The 20,622-nt window shown below is 42.3% G+C and overlaps 2 protein-coding genes across 4 annotated transcripts in view; one reads left to right on the top strand and one right to left on the bottom strand.

Moving 5' to 3' along the window:
* CPAP (centrosome assembly and centriole elongation protein) overlaps window positions 1-20,622 on the top strand; it is a 57,125-nt gene that overhangs the window by 32,476 nt on the left and 4,027 nt on the right. For 2 of the 3 annotated variants that reach the window (XM_030882772.2, XM_030882773.2), the window contains exons 10-17: window positions 1,188-1,353; window positions 6,958-7,200; window positions 10,459-10,543; window positions 17,072-17,133; window positions 17,395-17,514; window positions 19,355-19,495; window positions 19,575-19,659; window positions 19,744-19,864. In XM_030882772.2, the coding sequence (XP_030738632.1) occupies window positions 1,188-1,353; window positions 6,958-7,200; window positions 10,459-10,543; window positions 17,072-17,133; window positions 17,395-17,514; window positions 19,355-19,495; window positions 19,575-19,659; window positions 19,744-19,864 (1,023 nt within the window). Of the gene's footprint in view, window positions 1-1,187; window positions 1,354-6,957; window positions 7,201-10,458; window positions 10,544-17,071; window positions 17,134-17,394; window positions 17,515-19,354; window positions 19,496-19,574; window positions 19,660-19,743; window positions 19,865-20,622 lie in introns of those variants that run through there. The other variant, XR_009559705.1, reaches the window with a different exon arrangement.
* Window positions 9,816-20,622, bottom strand: part of RNF17 (ring finger protein 17) — a 124,368-nt gene continuing 113,561 nt past the window's right edge. The window contains exon 37 of the mRNA XM_060287744.1: window positions 9,816-10,320. The gene's annotated coding sequence lies outside the window, so the exon portion shown is untranslated. The remainder of the gene's footprint in view (window positions 10,321-20,622) is intronic.

Below are 20,622 nucleotides of genomic sequence, written 5' to 3'. Positions count from 1 at the left end.
GGATGGGTGGGGCTCCTGCCAGGTTTCTGAGCAGCTTCCTACCAGGTCCCTGGGTGGGCAGGACTGACTCCGTACCACATAAAACAGGGCTGGAGCTAGGTCACAGGGCTGTGTCAGGATCTGTAGGCAGGAGCAAGGTCTGTGGGTCTCTTTCCAGCGGCATGAATGGGCATGGCTCCTCCTGGGTCCTTTGGCAGTGGGGCTGTTTTCAGTGCGTCAGGACCACATTTGGTAAGCCTGGCACTGGGGCATGGGCCTGCCTTCTCTAAGTGGCTGTCCTTGACCTTAGGCTTCACCAGCGTTTCTCATTTCCTGCCTGAATCCTAGAGCTTCCACAAACGCACTTCTGTCTGTGGATGGCGTTTGTGTGGAAGGATGTGAGCCAGGGGCCTCTTGTTCCACAGTTTTGTGTCGTCACTCTCCCTGTGCTCTTTACACAGCATCCAGAAGGAGCCCGGGTCCTGACAGTTCCTCTGACCCGCGTGCTCCTAAGCTAAATACCAGGGTCTTCACAGTGGTCCACAGACCCTAATTAATCGCCCCGCCTCCCGCACCCCCCCATCCTTTTTTCCTGACGTTTTCTCCTACCGTTCTGTCTCTTTAGCCACACTGGCCTCCTGCCTGTTCTTTGAACACATCAGGCATGTTCCTATCTCAGGGCTTTTGCATGTGGTGTTCCCTCTGCCTGAACTGTTTTGTCCAGGTACCTCCATGGTGGTTCTCTCACGTCCCTCAGGTTTTACCTCAAATACTGCCTCAGCAAGATGACTCCATCCATAGTTTCAGGCTCCTAACCTCCATATTTCCTAACCTCATTCCTTGGTTTATTCTTCTTAACATTTCCAGTGTTCCATATATTTTACTTGTTAATCTTATTTATTGTCATCTGTCGCTCCCACTAGAATGTAAGAAGCGTTATAGGAGTAAGGATATTTATTTTTCTCACTGTGGTTTCTCCAGTACGTAGTGTAGTACTTGAATCATAGTAGGTATGCAGTGAACGCTTGTTGAGTAGTGCTTTACTGAGTTAATTGACTGTTACTTCACTACTGTGGGCTGAAGATGGATTCACCAAAACTAGCAGCTCCTCAATTCCAGGTTGTCACTGGTGTTCCATTTTGGTACCACACGTGGATTACTGTACTGAGGTGGTCTCCTTAGATTATAACGTGGTTTGGTTGTTTTAGGAAAGAAATTGCTGACTTTGAACAACAGAAAGCAAAAGAATTGGCTCGAATAGAGGAGTTTAAAAAGGAGGAAATGAGGAAATTACAAAAGGAACGCAAAGTTTTTGAAAAGTATTCTACAGTTGCAAGAACTTTTCCGGATAAAAAAGAACGTGAAGAAATACAAGTATGTCAGTTCCTTACATTATACTCATATCAGTTAGTAAAGATGACAGTCTGGTAAGAATCTTAGAATTATTTGATGTGTCAAAGGGAAATTGGGTATCAGTTTATTAATCATCCATTGACTCAGCAAATAATCTGAGACATCAGGAACATCTTTTGTAGTCTTGACTTTCTTTTTTTTTCAATTTTTTTTGGCCATGCCATGTGGCATGTAGGATCTTAGTTCCCCGACCAGGGATTGGACCCGTGCCCCCTGCATTGGAAGCACGGAGTCTTAACCACTGGACCGCCAGGGAAGTCCTGTAGTCTCGACTTTTAAAGAGTAAAATACATCAGTTCTTTTCTTACTGAAGGCTTCCCCAGAAAATGCTCCGATAATGACATGGATGTATTAACAAGCCAGGAGTTGGAGGTTCACCAGTGGAATGTGTTAATTTGTTTGACCCACCACACATTGTTCTGTTCATTTATAATAATTTAAGTCTTGTATACTAACTAGGTGTTTAACTCTAAAACTTGTAAACTGATAAGCCAGATCGTCAGTCCTACTCATTTCAAAGTTAGAAATGGACATGATCAGAGGAAAGTAGTAGTTAAAAAGAACTAATGCATTTCTAGCTAAAACTATAAACCTTCTAGGAAAAAATGTAGGTGAATATATTTGCGGCAGTGGCATCTGCAGAGGTTTCCAAGAGAAGACACAAAGAACTAAGTATAAAAGAAAAAGTGGATATATTGAATTTCATCAAAAGTAAAACTTCAATTTACCAAAATAAAAATTTTAAATGGCTTTCTATTATTTATAGCATAAAATACAAACTCATCTTCCACTTTCATATTTTACATACTAGTTTTTTTGAGTCCCGGCCTTTGCTTCCTTCCTTTCATACATAGTGCACCATCCTTGATTAGTCTTAGTACACACCTGTAGCTTCAGTTACCACATGCAGTGTCTATTAGGGTCTTTAATTCTATTTATTTCTGTAGGCGGAAACGTGCCATTATGTTTTTGTTCATGCTTGGTTTATTATATCTAATAAGTTAGACTTTAACAATCTATTAAAGTTTTTATTTCAAAAGGTAATATATTCCTATTCAAAAGGTACAAAAAGATGTGCTGTGAAACCTCTCCGTCTCACCCTTGCCCTGGCACCTGATTTACGTCTCTTTTGAGGTATCCGGTGTTACCAATCTTTTGTATCTTTTCAGAGAAATTCTAAGCAAATACATATGTATATTCCCAGTTAAAAAAAACCAAAAAGCAAATTAATGGTAGTATACTAAAATCATTTTACGTCTTAACGTAAAGAGCGTTCTCCTTTACCATTGAAAATAGATGCGTTATAACAGCTGCATTGTATGGAAGTGCCGTAATCTACCTAACCAAGCATTTACGTTATTTCTGCTTTTTCTGTATATAAGAAGTGCTCTCCTGAACAACCCTGTACATACCTCCCCTCTCGCAGTCATTCTGCATAGTCATTTAACATCTGGTTATTGAGTACAGCCTGTATAGCAGGCATGCACTAGGAATGAGGTAGTGAACAAAATAAATTCATCCTTACCTGTTTGTAGCTTATGTACACAAGCATATCTGTGGGATAAAGTCCTGCAAATGAAATTTCTAGGCTAAAGGGTATGTGCTTAGTAGATATTGCCAGATTATCCCTCCATAAATATCACGACAATTTTTTTTTTTCTTTTTGGCTGCATTGGGTCTTCGTTGCTGCACGCGGGCTTTCTCTAGTTGTGGCGAGTGGGGGCTACTCTTCGTTGTGGTGCGCAGGCTTCTCATTGTGGTGGCTTCTGTTGCTGCAGAGCATGGGCTCTAGGCGCGTGGGCTTCAGTAGTTGCAGCACGTGGGCTCAGTAGTTGTGGCTCACGGGCTTAGTTGCTCCATGGCATGTGGGATCTTCCCGGACCAGGGTTCGACCTGTGTCCCCGGCATTGGCAGACGGATTCTTAACCACTGCGCCACCTGGGAAGTCCCTGTCATGCCAATTTAAAATTCTACTAGCAATTTTAAGAGTGTTTTTTGCTCTTTGCCTGAAAGGTAAAAGATTAAAATTCGTGTTAAATTTAATTGAATTTCTTTTCTCTTTCCCTCTCTCCCACTCTCCCTAACCCTCTCCGTTGGGTCTTAGTTGTGACATGCAGCATCTTTTGTTGTGGCTCACAGCATCTACATCGTGGTGCGCGGGCTTCTCTCTAGTTGTGGCATGTGGGCTCTAAAGTGTGTGGTTTTAGTTGCCCCACAACATGTGGGATCTTAGTTCCCTGACCAGGGATAGAACCCACATCCCCTGCATTGGAAGGCATATTCTTTTTTTTTTTTAAAATTTTAAAAATTAAAAAAAAATTATTTTATTTATTTATTTTTGGCTGCTTTGGGTCTTCTTTGCTGCATGTGGGCTTTCTCTAGTTGTGGCGAGCGGGGGCTACCCTTCATTGCGGTGCGCAGGCTTCTCATTGCGGTGGCTTCTCTTGTTGCAGAGCATGGGCTCTAGGCATGTGGGTTTCAGTAGTTATGACATGTGGGCTCAGTAGTTGAGGTGCACAGGTTTAGTTGCTCCGCGGCATGTGAGATCTCCCCGGACCAAGGCTTGAACCTGTGTCCCCTGCATTGCCAGGCAGATTCTTAACCACTGTAACACCAGGGAAGCCCTGGAAGGCAGATTCTTTTTTTTAATTTTAATATTTGAATTTTATTTATTTTTTTATACCACAGGTTCTTATTAGTCATCAGTGTTATACACATCAGTGTATACATGTCAATCCCAATCGCCCAATTCCCCACCCCACCCCGTGGCTTTCCCCCCTTGGTGTCCATACATTTGTTCTCTACATCTGTGTCTCACCTTCTGCCCTGCAAACCGGTTGATCTGTACCATTTTTCCAGGTTCCACATACATGCGTTAATATACAATATTTGTTTTTCTCTTTCTGACTTATTTTACTCTGTATGACAGTCTCTAGATCCATCCACGTCTCAACAAATGACTCAGTTTCGTTCCTTTTTATGGCTGAGTAATATTCCATTGTATATATGTACCACAAATTCTTTATCCATTCGTCTGTTGATGGGCATTTAGGTTGCTTCCATGACCTGGCTATTGTAAATAGTGCTGCAGTGAACATTGGGGTGCATGTGTCTTTTTGAATTGTGGTTTTCTCTGGGTATATGCCTGGTAGTGGGATTGCTGGATCATATGGTAATTCTATTTTTAGTTTTTTAAGGAACCTCCATACTGTTCTCCATAGTGGCTGTATCAGTTTACATTCCCACCAGCAGTGCAAGAGGGTTCCCTTTTCTCCACACCCTCTCCAGCATTTGTTTGTAGATTTTCTGATGATGCCCATTCTAACTGGTGAGAGGTGATACCTCATTGAAGTTTTGATTTGCATTTCTCTAATAATTAGTGATGTTGAGCAGCTTTTCATGTGCCTCTTGGCCATCTGTATGTCCTCTTTAGAGAAATGTCTATTTAGGTCTTCTGCCCATTTTTGGATTGGGTTGTTTGTTTCTTTAATATTGAGCTTCATGAGCTGTTTATGTATTTTGGAGATTAATCCTTTGATTAATCCATTGATTTGTCTGCAAATATTTTCTCCCATTCTGAGGGTTGTCTTTTCGTCTTGTCTATGGTTTCCTTTGCTGTGCAAAAACTTTGAAGTTTCATTAGGTCCCATTTGTTTTACTTTTGTTTTTATTTCCGTTACTCTAGGAGGTGGATCAAAAAAGATCTTGCTGTGATTTATGTCAAAGAGTGTTCTTCCTATGTTTTCCTCTAGGAGTTTTATAGTGTCTGGCCTTACATTTAGGAATTTAATCCATTTTGAGTTTATTTTTGTGTATGGTGTTAGGGAGTGTTCTAATTTCATTCTTTTACATGTAGTTGTCCAGTTTGCCCAGCACCACTTATCGAAGAGGCTGTCTTTTCTCCATTGTATATCCTTGCCTTCTTTGTCATAGATTAGTTGACCATAGGTGCGTGGGTTTATCTCTGGGCTTTCTATCTTGTTGCATTGATCTATGTTTCTGTTTTTGTGCCAGTACCATATTGTCTTGATTACTGTAGCTTTGTAGTATAGTCTGAAGTCAGGGAGTCTGATTCCTCCAGCTCTGTTTCTCCCCCTCAAGACTGCTTTGGCTATTCGGGGTCTTTTGTGTCTCCATACAAATTTTAAGATGTTTTGTTCTAGTTTCGTAAGAAATGCCATTGGTAATTTGATAGGGATTGCGTTGAATCTGTAGATTGCTTAGGGTAGTATAGTCATTTTCATAGTATTGATTCTTCCAATCCAAGAACATGGTATATCTCTTCATCTGTTGGTATCATCTTTAATTTCTTTCATCAGTGTCTTATAGTTTTCTGCATACAGGTCTTTTGTCTCCCTAGGTAGGTTTATTCCTAGGTATTTTATTCTTTTTGTTGCAGTGGTAAATGGGAGTGTTTCCTTAATTTCTCTTTCAGATTTTTCATCATCAGTGTATAGGAATTGAAGAGATTTCTGTGCATTAATTTTGTATCCTGCAACTTTGCCAAATTCATTGATTAGCTCTAGTAGTTTTCTGGTGGCATCTTCAGGATTCTCTATGTATAGTATCATGTCATCTAAAAACAGTGACAGTTTTACTTCTTCTTTTCCAATTTGTATTCCTTTTATTTCTTTTTCTTCTCTGATTGCTGAGGCTAGGACTTCCAAAACTATGTTGAATAATAGCCGTGAGAGTGGACATCCTTGTCTTGTTCCTGATCTTAGAGGAAATGCTCTCAGTTTTTCACCATTGAGAATGATGTTTGGTGTTGGTTTGTCCTATATTGCCTTTATTATGTTCAGGTAGGTTCCCTCTGTGCCAGCTTTCTGGAGAGTTTTTATCATAAATGGGTGTTGAATTTTGTCAAAAGCTTTCTCTGCATCTATTGAGATGATCATATGGTTTTTATTCTTCAGTTTGTTAATATGGTGTATCACATTGATTGATTTGCGTATATTGAAGAATCCTTGCATCCCTGGGGTAAATCCCACTTGATCATGGTGTATGATCCTTTTAATGTGCTGTTGGATTCTGTTTTCTAGTATTTTGTTGAGGATTTTTGCATCTATATTCATCAGTGATACAGGTCTGTAATTTTCTTTTTTTGTGGTATCTTTGTCTGGTTTTGGTATCAGCGTGATGGTGGCCTCATAGAATGAGTCTGGGAGTGTTCCTTCCTCTGCAAGTTTTTGGAAGAGTTTGAGAAGGATGGGTGTTAGTTCCTTCAGTTAGTCATGGATTCCTGTTTCTGTTTTCTTCACCAGATAACCTCATCCATCTCTCTGTGTTTCACTTGCTGTCTTAGCTTAGACCTTTATCGCCGTGCGCAGTGTAACGCGCTGGCTGCCAAGTGGTGTCTGCCTCCTCTGTCTCCTCAGTTCTGGATGGCATGAGGTGAGACTCTAGCCTGAACCCCACTCCTTTTCCTGCGAAACCCAGTGTCATTGACATTCCTTTTTCTGCTGTCTGTGATAGGCTGGCAATTCTGTTTTGTTGATGTGTCTTGTCTCTTCTCTTGCATTGTTTCAGTTCTAGTAATGCTTTTCCCCCCTCCCCCCCCGAGAGGCTTTGAAGCAGCAGGTAGCAGATTTACAGGAAGATTTGAAAAGAAAGGAAGGAAAATGGTCCAGTACACATGGCCGTCTTAGAAGCCAGATAGAAATGTTGGTCAAAGAGAACACAGACCTCCGGGAGGAAATGAAAGTGATGGAAAGATTCCGACTAGATGCCTGGAAGAAAGCCGAAGCCACCGAGAGCAGCTCCAGGATGGGTCAGTGCGCGACGGCCTCGAGAAGAGACGGGTCCAGGGTAGGTTTTGTCACGTTGGGGAGATGCTAAATATTTGAGCAGTCAGATTCTTAGAAACGGAGTAGCAGGGTGGGTGCCAGGGCTGGGGGGAGGGGAGAATGAGAAGCCGTTGTTTAGTGAGGGCAGTTTTGCAAGGTGAAGAGTTCTGGAGGTGATGGTGGTGATGGCTGCGCAGTGGTGTGAATGTACTTAACGCCAGTAACGTGTACATCTTAACGTGGTTAAGATGGTGATTTTGTGTTCTGTGTATTTTACCACAATTAAATACTTCTTTTGTGCATCGCTATACAGATAGTTTTCAAATTCATTTTTATAATTCTTATAAAGGAATTATAACACAGTAGGCGGGTAATCTCAGTTAAAACAGGGTAAAATTTTTGCAGAGATTTTTTTTTTTGCATATGATCCTTTTAAATCAAGTATTTGGTTTTTTATTCGTCTGTATTCACAACTGTGATGTGCCGGTCATGGCTTTGAGGCACTGGAGACCAAGCAATGAATAAAACAGACAAACTTCCTTGTCCTCTTGGAGCTCGGATTCCAGCCGTGGGAGAAAGCTGAGTGAAGCATATGGTGTGGGATGTAGTGGCGAGAACTCGGGAGGGAAAGCAAGGAGGGGGATCACCGCTGGGCGGAGTGTGTTGCGGTTTATACAGGATGGCTGGGGAGGCCCTCCTGAGAAAGCGACGTTGGAATAGTGGCCCGAAGAGGGCGCAGCGAGCCGGGCTGAGACGTGGGCCAGGAGCCCCGAGGCTGGGAGGACCAGGGTCCGTGAGGGGCAGAGCAGCGGGTGGGACCAGAGACCGGCTCGAGGGTGGTGGTGCCGCTTTCGTTAGGCCTTAGTAACTACCTGTGAGCGTCGCCTTTTCCCTCTGAGTCAGACGGGGAGCCCTGGCAGGGCTTGGATGGAAGGGGTGGCCTCCGCCTCTGTGTTGGTGAGCCCACCCTCCCTGCTGTAGACATGCGAGTGGCCTGAAGTGGGCGTCTGGGCGCCATCAGGACACCAGTTGGGGGGTTGCTGCAGGTGGATGGGGTTTATTGATGAACTGGGGATGGGGTGTGACAGCAGGAGAGGGGCGGGAACGGCTTCCAAGTTGAGTGTGGTTTTTTGGCCCTTTACCGTGAGTCCCCGCAAGAAGAGAGCACGCTTTTCCTGCGGGTGTGGGTGTTGGTTAGGAGCTCAGGTTAGATCAGGTGAGCTCGAAATGCCTCCTAGACATCAGGTGGACATCAGGCGGGGCTGTGCGTGTCCAGAGAAGCTCAGGTTGGAGCGAGAAGTTTGGGGCCCTCGGAATGTGTGGGAGAGATCGCTCGGCTGAAGGCGTGGACGGGGAAGGGTCCTGGGTCCTGGCCAGGTTGTGAGAAGATGGCGGGGAGGAGAATGAACCCGAGTCTGAAGTAAAGGAGGCCAGTGTGGTGTCCTGAGGGCCAAGTAAAGCAGCAGAGAGGCCCGTGCCCCAGAGGCCGCTGCTGAGTAAGCGGGGGACTGCAGATGGGTCCTCGGATATGCCGGGTAAAAGCCTGACCGGCTAAGAGAGCGAGCGGTTTCAGGCAGAGTATAAAGCGCTGTGGAGAAGTTTTGCAGTAACAGTAAGGAAATGGGGCAGTAGCTGTAGGGGAAGTAGTTTTTGTTTTTTTTTTTAAGATGGGAAAATCAACACGTGCTTATGTATTGGTAGGATTGATTCAGTAGGAAGATACGGATGCAGGAGAGAGTGGGCGGGTTGCCGAAGCTGCGAGCACAAAGGAGAGGAGACCGGGTTTGGGGGAGTGGAGGCGCCCGCCCGGCCGGGAGCTCGACGTCCGTGTCTGGTGACGGGGCCTCAGCCGTGGACCTGGGGCTGGACGTGTGGGGTCCGTTGGTGGGACATTCCCCCCTAACCCCTCTGGCTTCCCTCGGGGAATGGAGGCTCGGGCATCTGCTGAGACTGAGGATGGAGGCCACTCTGGGAGGCTGGAGGGGTGGATCGGGGTCCACGAGAGTGGAGAGCAAAGGGCGAAGTGTGGTCTGACTCCTGGGCTGCGCTAGGGGCCCATGTAGGTTAGCGATTATATGTTTCAAGTGGGAATTGTTTGCGTTATTTTTCCTTATTCAGCTCTTTGGGTGTAGGGTGGTGGAGAGTAATATCGATATTTTAGCAGAGGGGTGGTCATCCAGGTGAATCATACAGAGTGAGAGGGGCTGGAAGTTGACAGCATGTAAATACAACAGGAGTGCCTGCAGTGCACCATGAATTCAGGCTGCTCAAGGAGGGCATAGGTTTTGGGGGACACAGAAAACATGTGGATCAGTGAATTGTGGGACCGTGTGGGCTGTAAGCATTGTTGGAGTGAGGGTCTCAGAGGGATGAGCTGGAAGGACAGGACACGGTAGTTAGAAGATGGAATTCTGCCCCCCATTTTATTATGAAAGCTGCCCCGAATAGAGCAAGTTGAAAGAATAGTTTGATGAACACCTGAGTACCCACCTAGATCCAGCCATTGTTCACATTTTGCCATACTGCTGTATAGGTATTTTGCTGAACCATTTGAAGGTAATTGCAGAAATTGTGGCAACTCACCCCTAAATACTTCGGCACTTTATTAAATGGCACTGGCTTTTTGGATAATTTTTATTTATGTCCCACATTCTGGATTTGAATGCTTTGAAATTGATACTTTTGCAGTTCTTAATAATCGCAGATACTGATAATGACTAGTTCTAGACTTTGTCCATTGGAGCGCATGGCCACGGTGGGAGAGAACAGGTGTAGAGATGGCGGCTAAGGTATTGGGGTGGCTTCTTCTGGCACGCGGGGTCCACGGACATGAGACTTGCTGGGGCAGGGGTGGCTAGGGAGGAGAGAAGGAGGGTCTGGTTGGAGGTGGTGGTGGGGAGCAAGGAGGACATCTACCTTGACCTCTAAATCCGGGGGCTGCGGAAGGGGCAGTGGTGAGCAGTCTTCTGCTGTCTGACCGTGAGTTCATGTCCTCTCCTCTGGCTGCTCTGGTAACAGTCACAAAAACCTGTTTTGTTTTACATGGTCTGTTATGCCTTCACTTGAGGATTGCATGTATTTCCAGAGGCGGCACGTGCGTGTGTGTGTAGCTCATTCCTAGTAGCAGCTTGTTCGCTCTGGCCTGTAGCAGTAAACGAAAACAGCATAAATGAACAAACTTAAAACATTCCCATTGCAAGCTGAGTTCTGTTAGTTTCATTCCTTGTACTAACGTGTAAACTAATACTAATTTTATATTCAAAATTTTCTCATACTATAGAAGTCATCAGTTCGATTTCAAAAGAGTCAAGTTTCTTCAGGAACCCAGGTAGAAAAGTACAAAAAAACCTGTTTGCCAACACAAGGTAAGATAGTTGCATGATCTTCTTTTAAAATATTTCAGGAATTTAAAGAGTGGAGAATTTACACCCAACTTAAGAAATAAAACATTGTAAATATAATTGAAGCCCCTGTGTATCCTACTCCCAGTTAATGTGCACCCTGACAGCATTCCCTTTCTTACTTTTCATTCTTTTACTACATTGTGTCCGTAAATCAATATAGTGTTGTTTCATAGTTCATCCCTCTGCAGTTTGCTGCTTTCTCAGTATTTTAAGACGTAGCCTCATTAATACATATAAACTCTAGCTGTACAGATTCCATGTGTATTTGCCACAGTATATTTTCTTGTTGGCGGGCATTCAGGTTTTCCCCCAGTTTGTCACAGAATGAAAAGGGCCGCAGAACAAGTCTCGGTCATTTGAGTTTCTCTCTGACACGTGTCAGGAGTAGGATATTGGGTCACATCAGGTTTGTGCCACTTTAGGAGGCTTTCCCTTCGCAAAGCGGTTACCAGTTTCTTTTTTTACTGTCAGCAGAACATGCTCTTTGTGCTTCCCAACACTTGATCTGCTCAGACTTTACAATTTTGGCTAGTCAGATGGGTGTGAAATGGTGGGTCAGCGTAATATGCATTTCCCAGGTTACTGATGAGGTAATGTGAGCATCTTTTCATATTTAGTGGACATTTGGGTCTCCTCTTTTGTGAATTGCCTGTTCATTTCTTTTGCCCATTTAAAACTCTGTGTGTGTGTTTATGTATGTGTATGTTTTTCTGTATTGAAGTTAGTCATTCTGCATACTAATCCTTTGTCATTTGTAAGCACTGCCAATATCTCCTGCCAATCTGTATGTAGCTTTTTGGTTTGTGGGTTTTTTTTTTTTTTTTTTTTTTTTTTTTTGCGGTACACGGGCCTCTCACTGCTGTGGCCTCTCCCGTTGCGGAGCACAGGCTCAGTGGCCATGGCTCACGAGCCCAGCCGCTCTGCGGCATGTGGGATCCTCCTGGACCGGGGCACGAACCCGTGTCCCCTGCATCGGCAGGCGGACTCTCAACCACTGCGCTACCAGGGAAGCCTGGTTTGTGGGTTTTTTAAAAAAATAAAATTATTTATTTTTGGCTCTGTTGGGTCTTCGTTGCTGTGCGCGGGCTTTCTCTAGTTGCGGTGAGCGGAGGCTACTCTTTGTTGCGGTGCGTGGGCTTCTCATTGCGGTGGCTTCTCTTGTTGCGGAGCACGGGCTCTAGGCGCGCGGGCTTCAGTAGTTGTGGTGCATGGGCTTCAGTAGTTGTGGCACATGGGCTTAGTTGCTCCGCGGCATGTGGGATCTTCCCAGACCAGGGCTCGAACCTGTATCCCGTGCATTGGCAGGTGGATTCTTAATCACTGTGCCACCAGGGAAGTCCCTGGTTTGTGTTTTTTATATACATGTTTTTCCTTTTAATATTGAAGTTAATCAATTTTTTTAAAAAATGGTTTTTGCTTTTTGTGACAGATACCCTTCTCAATCGTCAGGTCACAAATATGCTATTTTCTCCCATGAACTTTTGTTTTCACAACTGGGTCTTTAAGATCTACCTGGCATTTTTAGAAATTATTTCTGTGAATTAAATTTATAAAAGTGGATATAACATATGCAGTTTGGCAGTTATAAAGGAAATACTTGGGTAACCACTGCCTAGATAAAGAAATAGATTAGCAGCATCCCAGAACTGACCCCTCCATGATTATATTACATTGCTTTTCCCTTTCATAGGTACAGCCCTAAAAAAATGTTTTACTTGTTTTTCAGCTTTCTGAATAGAGTTGTACTGTATGTATCGCATTGTCTTCTTTCACTACCTAGTTTTTTTTTAATGCATCTTTATTGCAGTATAATTGCTTCACAATGCTGTTAGTTTCTGTTGTACAACAAAGTGATTCAGCCATATGCATACACATGTCCCCATATCCCCTCCCTCTTGAGCCTCCCTCCCACCCTCCCTATCCCACCCCTCTAGGTCATCGCAAAGCACGGAGCTGATCTCCCTGTGCTATGCTGCTGCTTCCCAACAGCCAACTATTTTACATTCGGTAGTGTATATATGTCGATGCTACTCTCACTTCACCCCAGCTTCACCCTCCCACCCCATGTCCTCAAGTCCATTCTCTATGTCTGCCTCTTTATTCCTGCCCTGCAACTAGGTTCATCGGTACCGTTTTTTTTTTTTTTTTTAAGATTCCCTATCTATGCATTAGCATACAGTATTTGTTTTTCTCCTTCTGATTTAATTCACTCTGTATGACAGTCTCCAGGTCCATCCACCTCACTACAAATAACTCAATTATGTTTCTTTTTATGGCTGAGTAATATTCCATTGTATATATGTGCCACATCTTCTTTATCCATTCATCTGTCGATGGACACTTAGGTTGCTTCCATGTCCTAGCTATTGTAAATAGAGCTGCAGTGAACATTGTGGTACGTGACTCTTTTGGAATTACGGTTTTCTCAGGGTATATGACCAGCAGTGGGATTGCTGGGTCGTATGGTAGTTCTATTTTTAGTTTTTTAAGGAACCTCCATATTGTTCTCCATAGTGGCTGTATCAATTTACATTCCCACCAACAGTGCAAGAGGGTTCCCTTTTCTCCACACCCTCTCCAGCATTTATTCTTTGTAGATTTTTTCATGGTGCCATTCTGACTGGTGTGAGGTGATACCTCATGGTAGTTTTGATTTGCATTTCTCTAATGATTAATGATATTGAGCATTCTTTCGTGTGTTTGTTGGCAATCTGTATATGTTCTTTGGAGAAATGTCTATTTAGGTCTTCTGCCCGTTTTTGGATTGGGTTGTTTTTTTTAATATTGAGCTGCATGAGCTGCTTGTAAATTTTGGAGATTAATCCTTTCTCAGTTGCTTCATTTGCAAATATTTTCTCCCGTTCTGAGGGTTGTCTTTTTGTCTTGTTTATGGTTTCCTTTGCTGTGCAAAAGCATTTGAGTTTCATTAGGTCCCATTTGTATATTTTTATTTCCATTTCTCTAGGAGGTGGGTCAAAAAGGATCTTGCTGTGATTTATGTCACAGAGTGTTCTGCCTATGTTTTCCTCTAAGAGTTTTATAGTGTCTGGCCTTACATTTAGGTCTTTAATCCATTTTGAGTTTATTTTTGTGTATGGTGTTAGGGAGTGTTCTAATTTCATTCCACTTACTGAAGAGGCTGTCTTTTCTCCATTGTATATTCTTGCCTCCTTTATCAAAGATAAGGTGACCATATGTGTGTGGGTTTATCTCTGGGCTTTGTATCCTGTTCCATTGATGTGTATTTCTGTTTTTGTGCCAATACCCTAACTGTCTTGATTACTGTAGCTTTGTGGTATGGTCTGAAGTCTGGGAGCCTGATTCCTCCATCGCCGTTTTTCTTTCTCAAGATCACTTTGGCTATTCGGGGTCTTTTGTGTCCATACAAATTGTAAAATTTTTTGTTCTAATTCTGTGAAGAATGCCATTGGTAGTTTGATAAGGATTGCATTGAATCTGTAGATTGCTGTGGGTAGTATAGTCATTTTCACAATATTGATTCTTCCAATCCAAGAACATGGTATATTTCTCCATCTGTTTATGTCATCTTTGATTTCTTTCATCAGTGTTTTATAGTTTTCTGAGTACAGGTCTTTTTCTCCTTAGGTAGGTTTATTCCTAGGTATTTTATTCTTTTTGTTGCGATGGTAAATGGGATTGTTTCCTTAATCTCTCTGATTTTTCATTGTTAGTGTATAGGAATGCAAGAGATTTCTGTGCATTAATTTTGTATCCTGCAACCTTACCAAATTCATTGATTAGTTGTAGTAGTTTTTTGGTGGCATCTTTAGGATTTTCTATGTATAATATCATGTCATCTGCAAACAGTGACAGTTTTACTACTTCTTTTCCAATTTATATTCCTTTTATTTCTTTTTCTTCTCTGATTGCCGTGGCTAGGACTTCCAGAACTATGTTGAATAATAGTGGTGAGAGTGGACATCCTTGTCTTGTTCCTGATCTTAGTGGAAATGCTTTCAGTGTTTCACCTTTGAGTATGATGTTGGCTGTGGGTTTGTCATATATGGCCTTTATTATGTTGAGGTAGGTTCCCTCTATGCTCATTTTCTGGAGCGTTTTTATCATAAATGGGTGTTGAATTTTGTCAAACGCTTTTTCTGCATCTATTGAGATGATCATATGGTTTTTATTCCTTAATTTGTGTATATGGTGTATCACATTGATTGATTTGCATATACTGAAGAGTCCTTGCATCCCTGGGATAAATCCCACTTGATCATGGTGTATGATCCTTTTAATGTGTTGTTGCATTCTATTTGCCAGTTTTTGTTCAGGATTTTTGCGTCTATATTCATCAGTGATATTGGTCTGTAATTTCCTTTTTTTGTGATATCTTTTTCTGGTTTTGGTATCAGGGTGATGGTGGCTTTGCAGATCGAATTTGGGAGTGTTCTTCCCTCTGCAGTTTTTTGGAAGAGTTTGAGAAGGATGGGTGTTAGGTCTTCTGTAAATGTTTGATGGAATTCGCCTGTGAAGCCATCTGGTCCTGGGCTTTTGTTGGTTGGAAGATTTTAAATTACAGTTTCAATTTCATTGCTTGTGATAGGTCTGTTTATATTTTCTAATTCTTCCTGGTTCGGTCTTGGAAAATTGTATCTTTCCAAGAATTTGTCCATTTCTTCGTGGTTGTCCATTTTATTGGCATATAGCTGTTTGTGGTAGTCTCTTATAATCCTTTGTATTTCTGTGGTGTCAGTTGTGATTTCTCCTTTTTCATTTCTAATTTTATTGATTTGCATCCTCTCCCTTTTTGACTTCATGAGTCTGGCTAAGGGAGAGGAAAGAGGAATGATTTAGCCGCCATGATGCTGACTTCACCTTTAAAAGTTCCCAGATTTCTTTCTTTAATGTAGTTGAATTTCACCTTTTTCCTTTATGGGTGGTGCTTCTTGCCTTAAGTCTTTACCTATCCTGAGGTCATAAACATATACTCCTAAAGTAGCTAGCTGTTCCAGCATTAGTTATTAATTTTGACATGTCATTTTATAAGGTGCTCACAGTGGTGGACACCCATCCCCCTCTGTTCCTCCCAGTGAGAATGTGCTCAGAGGCTTGTTCATGACGTTCATAAACAGCTGAGAGAATTAAGCTTGATGAGCTCGAATACTGGTTCTGACTTGACTTTTTTTTTTTTTTTTTTTTTTTTTTTGCGGTACGTGGGCCTCTCACTGTTGTGGCCGCTCCCGTTGCGGAGCACAGGCTCCAGACACGTAGGCTCAGCCGCCATGGTTCACGGGCCCAGCCGCTCCGCGGCATGTGGGATCTTCCCGCAACGGGGCACGAAACCGTGTCCCCTGCATCGGCAGGCGGACTCTCAAGCACTGCGCCACCAGGGAAGCCCCTGACTTGACTTTTATTAGTTGACAACCTTGGCAAGTTATTTAGCCTCTCAGCTTTGATTTCCTCACCTATAAAATGAGGCTATTAGTCTTTTCTACGAGGCTGGTTGTAAGATTTAGAGATGATGTAACACGGAGCTCAGACTGCACTGTGGTTCTTTGTGCCTGTGAGGTGGAGCAAGGTGTTCATTTAGCCAAATCTGTGTGCACTCCTTGATCCCTTTTTTCTTGTATCCTAACCCCCCACTCCCATCAATCCCTAAACTAATCCTGATGTTGGTACTTTCTGAATTAAGTAGGTTGAACCATATGACATTGCTAGCACTCGGCTGTTTGGGACCCACGGGTCAGTGATTTGACACAGTACAAACACTGCCATCTCCACAGTCGCCCACCAACCTCCTGACTGGACTCTGCCTCTGTTCTTCTTCTCTAGTCTATTCTCCCTGGAGCATCCAACATCCATTTTAGTGTTTAACACTTAAGTCAGATCCTGGCACTTGAGCTTGAAACCCTTCAAATTTGGGAGTGTTTATAATACCCATTGGCATATAAGAAGAAAATATTAGAACTTCAGTGTATTTTTAATATCACTTTGTTGTTGGTGGTGTCTGTCTGTATGCACATACATGCTTATTTTATAATGTATGAACGTGTACAGTACATGATTTGTGTGTTGGTCATGATCTAAAAAGTTTAGACCACAGCCATTAGGTCTAGATTATAATTAAATACCCAGTTATTTTTTTTCAAGCCAAATTCTATGTGTATTCCTGGATGCTTCTATTATCTGTACCCCATTCCTACCCTCTAACTAAAGTCCTGGTGATTGTCTCCAAAATACCTTTGGGTCCATCTGTTAGGTTAGTTGAGCACCTTTCTCCAGATTGTACACTTTCAAAAAACAGATACTTTGCGTTTCTTGGTCATCAGACTTAAGTATTTGAATTTATACAGTGAAGAACTCCTAGGAATTAATAACGAAAAGTACTAAGACTTCCTTAAATAATGGGTAAAGGACGGCAGTTCGCAAAAGAGTGAACTAAGGAGATGTTTGACCATAGTATTGAGTAAACTTAAAACTTTCAATTAAATAATAAAACTAACTCTGGTAATTATATTCTAACAGGCAATCCATCTCGAAGATCCAAGTCTGTGTCTCGTGATTTAGGCAATTCGGATAAAGGACAAGTAAATCTCTTTATGTTTTTATATATTAAACATATTATTCAGGCTTAAAGTTGACTGGTTAACTGGCTTAAGTTTCTAAACCATTTATAAAGGAAACTTTTTACTTAACATTGTAAATGTTTTCTATACAACACCGAATACTAGTCATACTAGAATCCTGTAATAGTGGAATCTGGCTTTTGGACTAAGTGTAAGTTTTAGCTGCTTGAGATTTTTATTACATGTAATGTAGGACAGACGGAGAGCCTCTTGTCCTTACAGACAGCCTTACCCAGGGAGCCACCTGAACCAGTGAACTCTCCAGATCCTGAATGTAAAGACGACGATGAAAAAGAAGAAAAAGAAGAAATTCAGGGAGAAATCAGCCATCCTGATGGAAAGGTTAAACTTTTTTCTTTAAACCAATGAATACTATAAAAAATGAACATGGGTTAAAATAGAGTTGAGGGGCTTCCCTGGTGGCGCAGTGGTTGAGAGTCCGCCTGCCGATGCAGGGGACACGGGTTCGTGCCCCGGTACGGGAGGATCCCACATGCCGCGGAGCGGCTGGGCCCGTGAGCCATGGCCGCTGAGGCTGCGCGTCCGGAGCCTGTGCTCTGCAACGGGAGAGGCCACAACAGTGAGAGGCCTGCGTACCACAAAAAAAAAAAAAAAGTTTAAAAAAAAAAAAGTTGAAACAGATTCTGAAATAATTGATCTTCAAGACTTGATGGGGCTGAGGACCTTGGCACATGACTCGGTTTGAACCTTGGGACCCTATGAAAATACTAAAGGGACAGCATGCATTTAGCTGCCATTTCTAATTTAGAGATGATGCAACAAAAGGAGGAATACAATCCAGTTGCTTAAACTCTTGTTCTTTCTCCAGACATAGCTAAGAAGCCTTGGTAATCCTTGGTACTTTTCAAAACCTCAGTTCTCGGCCCTACCCTTCCTGCAGGCTTCCTTAAATATTTCCTGGATCAGCTGCTCTCCACCCCCAGCCTGACAATTTTATTCTTGTGCTTAGGAAAGGTTTTGAGTGGGAAAACGGCCTGGCTGGGTGTTCCAGCTAAAAAGTGAAAATGACAAGAGGAGGAACATAAACAGGGTTACTGAGGAGGTGATGAGGGAATTTTTCCTCGGGTTTATAGAACATGTACTTTTCCAAGTACTCTAATCTGATCCACTTTAATAGAAATCAGAAGGCCAAAGTTCACTGCAAATCTTGAGGAATCAGTGAAGGACAAGACCAACAGTCAGAAGTAAGTTGTTAGGCTCTTCCTGTACAAACTCTACTTCAGGATAACAAATTGTTGACGAGGGAAGGTTTTCTTTTTTAGAGGAAGAATCGCAGCTAATGAATGGAAGAGGAATGAGAAAATTAGAGAATCCCCAGTTTACAATTTCTGATGACACGAGGGTCTAGGTAGTCATCAGTGGCTCCTAAAACCTTAGACGAAAGGTTGACGGATCTCGTGATGCCACCCACTCAGTGCTGAGGTCAGGAGGCAGCGCATACCTACTGGATTTCTGGACGTGCTGCCATACAAGGCCCACTGCTGCACCTAAAAAGTACTCTTGTCAGAGTAATTCAGCTGGAATTTAATCAAGCCTCGAGAGCTAACTACTGGGTTTTTTAAGGAAAAAGTGATATGGGAACATGTTTAATGACACTATAATGGAAAAGCAATCAGCCAAATCCAGAGTGTGGGAAATGTTACATATTCAGTGACACAGTTCCTTCAACAGTTGTCATTAAAAAAGGGGGAAAGGAAGGGACCATTAGAAATTGAGGGGAGAGACACATCAAGTGTGTGTGGATCTTGTTTTGATCCTGATTCAAGTAAACTGTAAAAGGCCTTCTTTGTGTGCATTTATGGAAAATATGGTTATGATATGATGAAGGAATTAATTACAGCTTATTAGGGATGATAACGGTTTGGTTATGTTAAAAATACTTCCATTAGAGATACCTGTTGAAATGTTTACAGGAGAAGTGATGTCTGCAGTTTGCTTGAAAAAAAAGTTTGTTTTGGGGGAACAGGTGACCTAAGAACAGTGATGTGTAGATAGGTGAAGCTGATTATTATGAACTTATTAACTTTTCTCTCCCTCTGAGAAATGTTTTAATTTTTATTATGAAAAATGTCAAAGTAGGCAATTAAAAGTATTAGGGATATTTTTGTCATGTGGTCTCAGGAAGTTTTACATATTGATAGTCCTGGTTTTTTTTTTGTAGATAGAAAAAGTTTATAAGAATGGGTGCCGTGTTATATTGTTTCCAAATGGAACCCGAAAAGAAGCGAGTGCAGATGGAAAGACCGTCACTGTCACTTTCTTCAACGGTGATGTCAAGCAGGTCATGCCGGATGGGAGAGTGGTAGGTTTCCAAGGGCGTGTTTTGTCCGTAGCGTAAACACCTCTGAAGAGGAGGCAGTGCTGACTCTGTGTCTTTGCAGATCTACTACTACGCAGCCACACACACCACCCACACCACGTACCCAGAAGGACTGGAAGTCTTACATTTCTCAAGCGGACAGATAGGTGAAAACCTGCTGTGCCCTCTCAGTTATTACATTCTTCCTTTCTTTAAAAATAAAATATTTATGGTAACTCCTTTTTCTACAGAAAAACATTTCCCAGATGGAAGAAAAGAAATCACGTTTCCTGATCAGACTGTCAAAAACTTGTTTGCTGATGGACAAGAAGAAAGCATTTTCCCAGATGGTACAATCGTCAGAGGGCAACGGTACGTTACCTGTTTTGTTTCTAGATTTTCTAGTTTTCAACTTTTATTACCAGTTGAATTTTAAAAATCTTAAAACATTTGTGTAAGTCATTCAACATTTCACTGAGTTCAGAATTTGAGAGCAGGTGAGACATGTTTTCAGCATTCTGGAGTTTAGGATGAGGTTGAGATAAATGCATTGTAACGTCTAGGATAATCTTTGGCCTACAGACCTCTAAAGGGTGTCTGAACAGCACTTCACGAAAGGCAAATGGCAAGTATTTGTTTAGAAATCAATCTGGTGAAATTTGAAAACAGTTGAGTGAGACACAAGGAAGGAAAGCTGCCCTGTCAATTTTTAACAATAACCAGACTCTGTATTTTGATTATCTGGGTCTCCCTGTCCCAGCGTTAAGCACTTTACTCTCTGGCCACCCTAAGCCAATTCCTTAAAATCAACAATTATCTTTCTTTCTCCTTCTGAGTGTTAAATGTCTTGAAGTTAGAGTCAACTTCTTCAGTCCACAGTGAAGAGCATCTTATAAGCACCATTTTAATTGAAACCTTGGTGGAGTTTTGTCAAATCGAGAGTCCTGTTTTTAGTTTCACCCTCCTCTCCTGGAGTGTAACAGTTTAAGTACCCATTAACTTGAATTCTATGATATAAACTTGGCAATAATGTAGGAACTTTTCATGGTCATGATTGTGTTTTTCCCTTAATGTGGTCTGAAACTTTATCTGGTGCTCAACTAAAGATTTTCCTCAAACCTTATTTCTTC

This window comes from Globicephala melas, chromosome 18 (genome assembly GCF_963455315.2).
Source record: "Globicephala melas chromosome 18, mGloMel1.2, whole genome shotgun sequence".
NCBI classification, from domain to species: Eukaryota; Metazoa; Chordata; class Mammalia; order Artiodactyla; family Delphinidae; genus Globicephala; species Globicephala melas.
This window is presented reverse-complemented; position numbering and strand designations above follow the sequence as displayed.